At 35.0% G+C, this 12,255-nt stretch overlaps 1 protein-coding gene across 1 annotated transcript in view; it reads left to right on the top strand.

Annotated features, from left to right (window-relative positions):
• MALRD1 (MAM and LDL receptor class A domain containing 1) overlaps positions 1-12,255 on the top strand; it is a 653,641-nt gene that overhangs the window by 512,742 nt on the left and 128,644 nt on the right. Inside the window, exon 33 of the mRNA XM_024129703.1 lies at positions 9,546-9,747. Coding sequence (XP_023985471.1) covers positions 9,546-9,747 — 202 coding nt within the window. The remainder of the gene's footprint in view (positions 1-9,545; positions 9,748-12,255) is intronic.

Raw genomic sequence — 12,255 nt, 5'->3', positions numbered from 1 at the left:
TTATTATTTTTGAGTTTTAAAAGTACTTTGTATATTTTTAAATAGTCCTTTATCAGATATGTGTTTTAAGATATTTTCTCCAATCTCTGGGTCATCTTTTCATGCCCATAACAGTGTCTTTCACAGAGCAGAAGCTTTTAATTTCATTGAGGTCCAATTACCAATTTTTTCATTCATGGTTCATGATTTTGGTTTTCTATCTAAAAAGTCATTGCAAAACTCAAGATCACCTATAGTTTCTTTTATGTTATCTTCCAGATGTTTTATAGTTTGCAGTTGACATCTAGGTCTGTGAACCATTTCGAGTTAATTTTGGTGAAACATGGACGCTCTGAATCTAGATTCACTTTTTTGCACGTGGATCTAGTTGTTCTAATACCATTTGTTGAAAACACTAACCTTCCTCATTGAATTGCCTTTGTTCCTTTGCCAAAGATCAGTTGACCATATTTATGTGGGTCTCTTTGGAGCTCTATAGTCAGTTCCTTTGATCAATTTGTCTATTCTTTCACCAATACCACACTGTCTTAATTAATGTACCTCTATAGAAAGTCTTGCAGTCAGGTAGTGTCAGTCCTCCGACTTTGTTCTTCTCTTTCAATATTGTGTTGGCTATTCTAAGTATTTTGACTTTCCTTATAAACTTCAGAATGAATTTGTCAATAGCCCTGAAATAACTTGCTAAGATTTTGGCGGGGATTGAATTCAATCTATACATCAAGTAGGGAAGAACTTACATGTGGACAATGTTGAGTCTTCTTCATGGAATATCATCCATTTACTTAGATAGTTTTTTCATCAGTTTTGTAGTGTTCTTCATATAGACCATGTACTTTATTGTTACATTTTTACATTTATATTTCTTTTTTTCAGTGCTAATATAAATGGTATTATGTTTTTAATTTCAAATCCAACTGTTCATTGCTGGAATATAAGAAAATAATTGACTTTTTTACATTAACCTTGTATCCTACAACCTTGCTATAATTGCTTATTAGTTTCAGGAGCTTTTTCATTGTTGTTGCATCTTTGAAATTTTCAACATAGACAATCGTGTCACTTGCAAACAAAGGCATTTTTATTTCTTTATAATCAGTATACCTCTTATTTCCTTTTCTTCTCTTATTGCATTATGTCGGTTTTCCAGTATAATGTTTAATAGAAGCAGTGAAAGAAGACATCCTTCTTTGTTCCTGATCTGAACAGGAAAGTCTCCAGTTTCTCGCCATATACCAGGCAAAAGTGATTTAAAGAACTCCAATTCAGACACATACTGAAAAAATATATATTTAACTTTAAATATATTGAAAAAGAAGCTTATAAGTATCTAAGTTGGATAGAACAAATTAACTACTATGGTAAGACTGTAAGACTGAGCTAAGATTTTTCTGCTGTACATGAAACAATGCCTGATACTTAGCCAAAACTCAATAAATATTTATTAACTGAATGAATGAAATGGTAAATGAATGTGTGATGACAATGAAAAACAGGACTCAGAACATAAAACATCTATGTTCTTCATTAAAAAATAAAAATAAAAACTGGTGACATAAAAATAAGAATGAGATTAGCTATAGGTTCTTTGTAGGATGTTCTTTACAAGTTGAGGAAGTTCCCATCTGTTCCTAGCTTCTTAAGAGTTGTTATCATGAATGGATGTTAAAATTTGTTATATGGGCTTCCCTGGTGGCGCAGTAGTTGAGAGTCCGCCTGCTGATGCAGGGGACGCGGGTTTGTGCCCTTGTCCAGGAGGATCCCGCGTGCTGCAGAGCGGATGGGCCCATGAGCCATGGCTGCTGGGCCTGCACGTCCAGAGCCTGCGCTCCGCAACGGGAGAGGCCGCAACAGTGAGAGGCCCGCATACCGAAAAAAAAAAAAAAAATTTGTCATATGATTTCTCTGCATCTATTGATAAAATTATATGATTTTTCTTCTTTAGCTTGCTGATATGATAGATTACATTAATCTATTTTCTAATGTTTACCAACATAACATATCTGAAATAAATTCTACCTCATGGTTGTGTATAATTCATTTATACATTGTTGGATTCATTTTGCTAATATTTTGTAGAGGATTTTTGCATTTATGTTCATGGAAGATATTGGCCTATAGTTTTCCATTTGGTAGAATTCACCATCAAACCCATCTGGGCTTATTGCTTTCTCTTTTGGAATGTTTATTAATGATTGATTCAATTTCATTAATAGATAAAGGCCTATTCACATTATCTGTTTTTCTTGTGTGAGTTTTCATAGATGTACTTCTCAAGGAATTGATCAATTTCATCTAGATTATCAAATTTGTGGGCATGGAGTTGTTAATAACTAATAACACTTTATTATTCTTTCAGGGGATCAATGATGATGGCTACTCTTTCATTTCGGATGTTTATATTTGTATCTTCTCTCTTTTTTTCCTTAGGTAACCTAGCTAGAAGTTTATCAGTTTTATTGTTCCCTTCCAAGGACCAGTTTAGATGATTGATTTTAGATCTTTCTTACTTCCTACTTTATGAATTTAATACTGTGAAATTTCCCTGTAAACACGGCTTCGCTATCCCACAAACTTTGATTAATTATATTTCCATTTTCATTTGGTTTGAAATACTTTTAGTTTTTCTTGTAACTCCTTCTTTAACCCATGTTTTATTGAGAAACGTGTTGTATAATCTCAAAGTATTTGGCCTTTTTCTTCAGCTATTTTCCTGTTACTTATTTCTAGTTAAACTCCACTGTGATCTGAAAGGATACATTGTATGATTCTATTCTTTTAAATTGGCTATAGTGTGTTTTATGGCCCGGATGTCTTCAATCTTGGTGAGTGTTCCCTATGAGTCTGAGAAGAATGTGTATTCTGCTGTTTCTGGATGACGTAGTCTACCAATGAATTAGATCCAGTTGATTGATGTTATTCAGTTCAACTATGCCCTTACTGATTTAATGCCTCCCGCTCTGTCAGTTACTTATAGAGGGATGTTGAAGTCTTCAACTGTAAGAGTGGATTCATCTACTTCTTGCAGTTGTACCACTTTTCAAGTTGTACTGTCTCAAGTATTTGATGTTCTGTTGTTGGGTGCATACACATTCGGGATTGTTGTCTTCTTAGAGAATTGACCACTTTCTCATTGTGTAATGCCCTCTTCATCCATAATAGTTTTCTTTCTCCGAAGTCTGTTTTGCCCAAAATTAATATAGCTTTCCCAGCTTTCTGTTCATTAGTATTAGCATGGTATATCTTTCTCCATCCCGTTACTTCTAATCTACCTGTGTCTTTATATTTAATTTAAGTTTCTTATAGACAATACATAGATGAGTCTTGTTTTTTTAATCTACTCTGACAATCTCTGTCTTTTAATTGGTATATTTAGAAAACTGACATTTAAAGTGATTATTGATAGTTGAGTCAATACCTAGCATATCTGTTACTGTTTTACATTTGTTAACTTTGTTCTTTTTGTGTGCATGTGTCTTATACTCTTTTTTGCCTCCTTTGTTTTAAAGGAGCATTTTTTATGAGTCCTTTTTTCTCTTCTCTTAGCATGTCTTCTTTTTAAACCTTTTTTATTGTTTGCCCATGAGTTTGAAACATGCATTTACTAATAATCCAAGTCCACTTTCAAATAACACTATACCACTTCATGAGTAGTGCAAGTACACAGTATTCTCAATTCCTCCCTCCCTTCTCTTATGATGTGCTGCCATACGTTTCACTTGCCCAAAAGCTAAAATCACTGAATACATTCTTGTTATTATTATTTTGACTAAACTATTATCTGTTACATCAATTAATAATAAGAAAAGTAAAATATTTTATTTACCTTTATTTATTCCTTCTCTAACACTCTTCTTTTTTTAATGTAATCTGATTTTCTGACCATATCATTTTCCTTTTCTCTAAGGAACTTCTTTTAACTTGACTTGCAAGGCAGATCTACTAGCAAAAAATTTCCTCAATTTTTATTTGTCTGAGAAAATATTTCTTTCTCCTTTATTTTGAAGGATAATTTCGCTGGATGTGGAATTCCAGGTTGGAGTTTTTCTTTCGTCACTCTAAATATTGTGTTTCACTGCCTTCTTGTTGGCATGTTTTCTGAAGAGAAGTCTGATGTAATTCTTATCTTTGCTGCTCTCTAAGTTGTTTTCTCCCTCTGGCTTCTTTCATTAGATAGATTCTCTCTAACCTTTGATTCTCTGAAGTTTGAATATCATGTGCCTCAGTGTAGATAAATTCTAGTGCTGGTGTTTATCGTGTTGATGTTCTCAGATCTTCCAGGATCCGTGGTTTGTTGTCTATCATTAAGTTTGGGAAAATACCATTTATTATCACTTTAAATATTTTTTTCTGTTCTTTCTTCTCCTATTGGTATTCACATTATGCATGTTATACCTTTTATAACCATTCCACAATTCTTGGACAGTCTGTTCCATTCTTTTGTTTGTTTGTTTTTTGCATTCCAGATTTGGAATTGTCTATTGACGTATTTTCAAGCTCACCGATTCTTTCCTCAGCTGTGTCCAGTCTGTTGATGAGCCCATCAGAAGCATGCTTCATTTCTGTTAGAGTGTTTTTTTTTAATTTCTAGCATTTCATTTTGATTCTTTCTTAGAGTTTCCAGTTCTCTGCTTACATTGTCCATCTGTTCTTCCATGTTGTCCACTTTTTCCATTAGAGCCCTTAGCTTATTAATCATACTTGTATTAAATTTCCTGTCTGATAATTTCAACATCTCCACCATACCTAAATCTGGTTCTGATGCTTAGTCTGTGCCTTGACAGCCTGACATGATGTAATGGGTAAAAATTAGACCTTTAGTATGAGGTTTTATGTTCATCTGGCTAGAGGTTAAGCTGTGTTTGCTGTTTGCTCTAACTGTAGGATCAGGGCTCTAATTTTCCCTTTTGTCCTTGTTTTTGTTTCCTCTGCTGTCTTTGGGTTTCCAGAGAGATTTCTTCCTAAATAAGGTCTACAATGTACTGTTCTTTAAGTCGAATCCCCGTATTATTACATAGAAGCCCTACGTATATGTTGGTAAGTTGTGGGGTGAGAGAAAGCTCTCGGTAGGGCTACGATTAGGTCTCAGTCTTTTAGTGAGTCCTTTACTACCCCTGGGTTTTATTCTTTATAATTTCCCCTCAGATTTTTACTTTTTTCACTCCTTAAGTAATACAGGAAGACTAGAGGGAGCTGAATTGGTAATTTCCCCCCTACCAGGGGCTGGAGTTGGGTATTTCCTTTTCCCCAATTCGGTTAGACTCTGATGAACCTAGTCAGTTAAGCTCTTTTAAAATAATTTGTCTTGAGGGTAGGCCTTGCTGAGAAGAACAGAATGCTCTAGGTATATTTCTGGGTATATTTTCCCCTCCTCCTGCCAAAAAATTGAGGGAAATTTTTCCGTGATTTTTCCCTGTGAGGACCTGATAGGACTCCTGGAGGTCTAACTCACAAAAGTTTGGAGATCCTCCCCACTGCCCCCTGCCACCCAAGATTTTTTAACTTTCAAACTTGTCCACAGTGAGTCTCCAGCAATTCATCAACTACAGTTTAGGCTTTTCGACCTCATTACTGGTCCCCACAGGGGTTTCTGTCCCTTGGTTTCTGCTTTAGTAAGTTGTGATTCTCAGCATCTGCCTGTCTCTCTCTCCAATTTTGGAGGCAGCAGTTATGATTGCTCTGTGACCTCAATTCACTGAAGAATTTAAGAAGAGTTGTTGATTTTCAGTTTATTCAGCTTTTCTCTTGTCGTGAGGACTAGAGTAACAATTTCCAAGCTCCTTACATTGCTTTCCTGGAGACTAGAGGTCTGTGCTGTACACATGTAATGAACTGTTTAACCTCTCTCTACATTTCTAACCCCAGATCTGTAAAGGGAAGTTAATAGTCTTACCCTACATCTACACATGTGGTAGTGTTCATATAACATAACATATGTGAATGTTCTAAATTTTATTAATATGGGCAATATTGTTATTTATATCCTTTATTAAATGAATGTAAAGCCTATAACCTCCCTTTTGAGGGAAATTTCCCTTTTCATTACTTTTGATTATTTTCTTTCCTCTCATTTAAAATTTGAGTGTTTTCAAATGACAACATGAGAAATTGTGCACTGGTAAGGATTAAGCACAGTTCAGTTCATTGCTTTGCCCTATCAGTAGTGAGTAAAGAGCAGACACCTAGCAGAACAGCTGAGAGTAACTGAGGGCCAAGTAAAGCCAAGGTTTCCTCTCACTGATGCATTTTACACCCTAACTTTAATGAGCTAAGTATGTGATGAAATGGATAAATGTTTCCATTATCCAAAGGTGTCCATTCAGAGTCTCTAAATCAGCACTGGGACCTGCCTTCAATGTTTCAGGAACCTGGAGACTGACTAGTTGCAGGAGAGGAACTTTAGGAAAAGCTACTGGTCGAGTTCTTTTAATTCTTTACCTGGACAACCTAGATACATGGATATTGTTGAGGAAGCTGGTCTCTAGGAGCCATACTCTTCTGGAATTTAATCATCATCACCCATATTTTCTATTACCCGTTGCTGAGTGTTTTCCTCCAGAGGAATGTTCATTCTAAATAAATGCTGAGGAGTTGCTTTCTCAAATCCTTGACATAAATTTAACTGATTAATGTTATAATATTTGTATTTAAATGGTATAATATTATTTTATTCTGACTATCTATGTTTTTGATTTAGCAAGTTCTCTTTAAGTTTTTCCTACCCTACATTATAAGCTTGGATTATAATATCAGCTTTGAATATAATATAAACTTGATTATAATATCAATATATAAACTTCATTATATCTTTATATATTCTTTGAATACATTTTGCTTTTATAATAAAAATCATGGTAACAATGGTTGTTTTACAGTATATAATGTTAACAATTATTATATTAATGGTGAGTGTTCAACCAAAATGTAGAATATCAAAATAGAAGTAACCAGATTATTTATCTAGCAGTTGATTTTTAGAAAGCTATTTCAAATAATGTTACTATTGCAACATGAATTGCTTTTCAGTAAAATTTGTGTAATAAAATACAAAATTAGAAACAAATGAATTTAGAATTAATTAGCTTTGAAGACATCAGCCACTTTAATTTTTCAAAGTGATAGTTGTTTAAAAGTTTTTTTAAAATAAATACTTTGCTGAGCATTATCATATACATGCACACAGAAAAAGTCTCAGGAGACAGTGAGTATTATTTCTGTTGAAAGGCAAAAAATACATACCATAATTTTAGTCTTTAATGGGTGTCCCATTGGCCATAAATAAAATCCAGCATTAAAAGGAGTCCATAAATGATTCTTCTAGTTTTTCCATTGGCCACTGTGGCTACAAAAATCACTTTACATAACATGCAGTTGTTCAATTGAATACACTGGTGGTTCCATATATACATATTCCTGTTGAAACAACTAATGAACTTGTCAAAAAGTTTTGTTGAAATTAAGTAGTGAGTTAGTAAACTCAACCAGATTTAATTTGGACTGTAGTAGGATGAAATAATGGGATAAAAATAGGTTGACATATATTGGAGAGTTAATGCTCATGATGAGAGGGTACAAGAGGGATGGCCAGGAGATGTCATGGTGGGGTTTTGAGAAGTAGAGTAAAAGGAGAATGGAAAGAAAGGGAATTTGTCAAGAGCATGTAGGATCGATTGAAGATTAAAAAGACTGAAAGCAGAGAATAAAATGAAGTGTTAAAACAATAAAAATGATACATTAATAAATAAAACACACGTATGCTAGAGTTTTGGATAAAACCAGAAAATGTGTTATATTTTCATGAAATTTGGTTTTCTGAGATGATTTTCTCAGAAAAATAGTTATAAAATAAATAAAATAAAGCTATGTCTTTTTTAATCTCTGTGATGTAATCCAGGATTTATACAAAAAGAGGGCTCAACTTAGTTTGATTTTGTAGAGTTGTCCTGTTATCAAGGTCAGAAGCTTCATACATATTTATTTTTAACCTTTAAAAAATGGGGAAAATTTGTATGAATTTGAAAACTAAGTATTCCCTAAATCTTGGAGCTGAAGACTCTTTGGAGTGAGTGTTTGCTTATGTGTGAGACGGGAAACAGTCAACTGACCCAAATTCCTTTCATATTGAATCTTAGCTTATTTTATTTTTCAAGAAATCAAATATGAAAGGTAATTTTTACTTAAGAACTGTCTGCTTTTCCAAAATGTTGGTGTTAAAGTCTCACTTTTCAGGTTTCCAAGCTTCAGGCAAGTTTTTCTTTTTCTTTTTCTTTTTTTTTAGTCTGTCATCTTGATTTATTTTTGGTATTATGTTTAATGTCCATTAAGAGTTGTATTTCTGACTTGACCTTAGACTTTTTGTAGTGGTGCACATTGGCAATATGCTTAATTTCTGGTCTGAATTATTTGGTTGTTTTTGGTAAGACTCCTAGAATGTCAATATAATATCATGTGTAACAGAATGAGTGATATTGTCCTCTTCTTCTAATAGTATAAATTTTGGATAGATTTTTATAGAATAAATTATCTGTAGATAAATTTTGACACTAAGAAAAAAGTGAGGAAGTAAGATTTTTCAGTAAAGGGAAATGTCATTGAAGAAAAAGAATATTGCAATAGAAGAAATTTACTATCCATGAGTTTTCTTTACTCTGAGTCTTATTTTTCCCATGTAAAAGAAAGGATTGTATAAGTGATTGCTGAAGTACCTTAAAAGTACATTATATATGTATAATATATATGTATATATTATACATATGTATAGCAACTAAGGAAATGGTAATCATAAAATTTTGGTGCAAAAAAATGTAGGAAAGTATCTTTTCAACTTTATTTTTTGTTATTTAAATAGAATTTTTTGAAGAGCACTAGGAAATGTCTGTTTTTGTTGTGTTCTGAATTGTTTTTATTGTTTAAAAAAAGATCAGAACTTGTCATGGTGGTTGGTTTCAAAACAAGCTCTATTTCTATTTCTCTTCCTTTTGAATTTGTTACTCCTTATACTTTAAAAAGTCCTGAATATTGACGTTAGTTAATTCAGGTAGATTTTCTGTCTGTCAAAATGTTAAATATATTCCACAGATTGGTTTCTGAAATGACTTGTTTACTCTCAAATTCATTTACTATGAGGATTTTCTACAGTAACACACCTTAGTCGAGATGGGTGAAGTTTTTTTAAGTGGTGAAAAATTCTGGCTTTACACCTCCGCCAGCATTTTAGATACTTGAGATAGTTACAGTTTGGGGCCATGTCTAATTTTGTACACAGAAATCGATATGTCAAAACTAAACAAAGGTCTAACTCACCAAAGGAAATATAACATCCATAGTCTCACTTTATAACCACAGCTTGCCTGAGTATAAGCTGGATCTTGCCCACTATGTTGTAGAACAGATTGTACATCAAGGATGATTAAAAGTATTATTTTTGAGCTGTTGCATTGCTAGATTCCATTCTTTCATCAACAACCTGGATGCCCATATGCCTCTAACATCCAAACAATGAAGAGTTGATTTTTCTCTGTTTGTTTCTTTTTCTTCCCCATTTTTAGGTGTATACTGTTGAGGAATCTGGACTAAACATCCTGGTGTGGTCAGTGATTGGCAATAAAAGAACCGGTTGGATGTATGGACATGTACCTCTCTCCAGTAACAGTCCATTTAAGGTGGCATTTGAAGCTGATCTGAGCGGAAAAGAGAACATCTTTATTGCCCTTGATGACATCTCCTTTACCCCAGAATGTATATTTGGAGGTAAGCCATCCCTTCAGAAAATGGGATGTGCAAGGATTGTTTTAAATATCTGAATATAGAAGAATGGGGAATTTCTGAGGCATTGCATTTCTTTTCACGTCCAGTCCTACTCATACCTTGTAGAAAGAACAGTATGTACTGTCGGAGGTAAAGTTTTTCTCCCCATGAAACTTGCTCATGAAATTTTCATATCCTCTAGGCAACAAAATAGCTTTGACTAAAATTCTTTAAGAGACCCAGAGAAAATTTAGTTCCATCAGTATAGCTTTATTGTCTACTTTCTTTATTTCCAAAGGTTCACAACAACTGCACGAGGTAAAGATTCCTCTGTTCACCTGTCATCTTCCAGACTGTCTTTTCCATCCATATTAGCTTTTCCCTTTCCCTGGGCCATTTCCCTTCTGTTTCTACACTACAGTCTAGAACTCTTATTCTATTGCATAAAGAAAAAAAAAAAATCTTGTCAGTAACTCCTTTTCTTAGAAATCATCCCCTTAACTGAAATCTGAATTTCTAATGTTTAAGATGCTTCCACTTAAGTGGCTATTTGTTCTCTTATAAATTCTTCACATTATCAACATTAGAGAGTAGGGTCATTGCCTTTCAGACTAATCCATGCCTCTTTCAAAATTCTGTTCTTACAGCCTTTATTCAAAATTTTCTTCTCTTTTAAAGCCACACATCTGGGTTCTTCTTTTTCTCATGGTTTTCCACTGGATTCTAAATCCTGGGCAATCTCAACCTCCAGGTGAATCAAACTGTGTGAAACATTGGCCTTTTAAATTCTAGTCACTTTCATAAATATTTTTCCTCATTAACCAACTCCCATAGTTATATTCTGAACTTTATCATCCCCTCTGAAAATTTAGGGTTGAAAAATATAATCTAATCATTATGTCTTCTACTTTTTGATTACTCCACCTAAACCTGTTTTCCAATGTAAGTAATAAGAAAAAATACAACTCTAGATTTGCAATGTTTCCTGTTTTTTTCCAGAAAACAACCTCTTTATACTTTTCCCCTAATGGTCTCAGATTTAATGATCTAACACCTCAATTCCATTCTTAATCAAGCACTTTGAATTCTGTCCTATTTTTTTCATTTTAACATAAATTTGGGTCCTAATTATGTGCCAGGAACTCTGCTAAGTACTTTGCAAGTATTAACACATTTATTTATCAGACCATCCCTGTAGAATAGGTACAAGTATCTAGCTCATGTTCCTTATAATGGCGTTATCAATCTTTGAAACTGACTTACAGTAGCCGTAGCCATTTGCATTTTCCAAACTGCTACTGGTCATACTCATTGGGACCACTAAAAATTTCAACTTTTCACGTTAGCTGGACTCCCAACAGTCCTAGATGCAGGTTTACGACCATTCCCTGGCACTACTTCTCTACAACAATCCTCAAATCCTCATCTCTTCCTTGAACTTTCTTCACTCTGCCAATGTTCTTATATCCTCTGAACAGAAAATAGAGCCCGTTTATAGTGAACTTCCTTAATTTTCTCTTTCCCTCCTCCAAATGTGCCTGTATCTGCAACCAAATTATTTTCGTCACCATTCGTCTCAGGAAAAAACCCTTGAAAAATCCTGCTGAGAAATCTGCTGATAGCCTTATGGAGGTTCTTTTGTATGTGGCAAGTTACCTTGCTCTTGCTGCTTTCAAAATTCTTTCTTCTCTTTGACTCGTAATGATTTAATTATAATGTGTGTCTAGGTAGAATTCTTTGAGTTGATCCTGTTTGGGCACTTTTGAGCTTCATGAGTCTGGATTTCTATATCCTTTCCAAGATTTAGGATGTTTTGGGCCATTATTTCTCTAGATAAACTTTCTGCCTTTTTCTCTTTCTCTCTTGTTCTCTGGAAATCGCATGATGCAGGATTCAAGCCAGGTCACTAGGCTGCCTCAGGGACCATAGTGAGATTGAAGCCAGCAGGCCTGTTACTGGGAGCACACACAGTCCTCCTCCTGGTTCCTGAGTGAGCAGGAACTGAACCGTGACAGAACAGGGCTGGAACTGAGTCACAGGACAGCTCCAGGGTCCACAGCCAGGACTGACGTCAGCGGGCCTGCTTCCAGGGGCACAAATGTGTGTAGGCAGGACTAACTCCTGGAATGCAGTAGAGCAGGGCTGGAACTGAGTCATAGGACTGCTGCCGGATCTGCAATCAATTCCAAGGTCAGCCGGCCTCTTAATGGGGCACAGACAGGCATGGTTCCTCCCACACGTCTTGGCAGGTTGGGCTGGTTGTAGAACTGTGGCCAAGCATGGCTGTAGCTGAGTCCACTGGGAAATGGGGCTACTTTTGGTCTGTATCCAGGACCACTTTCAGTGAACCTGCCACCAGAGCATGGGCCTCCCTTCTCAAAGCAGCTCTCCTTGGTCTTGGGCTTCACCAGAGTTTCACAACTCCTGCCAGGATCCTAAAGCTCCCACGAAGGCACTTTTGTCCATGAATGACTGCTAGTTTGTTGTTTGGGGTTGGAGGGATGTGAGCTA

Source organism: Physeter macrocephalus, chromosome 11 (assembly GCF_002837175.3).
Source record: "Physeter macrocephalus isolate SW-GA chromosome 11, ASM283717v5, whole genome shotgun sequence".
Taxonomy (NCBI): domain Eukaryota; kingdom Metazoa; phylum Chordata; class Mammalia; order Artiodactyla; family Physeteridae; genus Physeter; species Physeter macrocephalus.
This window is presented reverse-complemented; position numbering and strand designations above follow the sequence as displayed.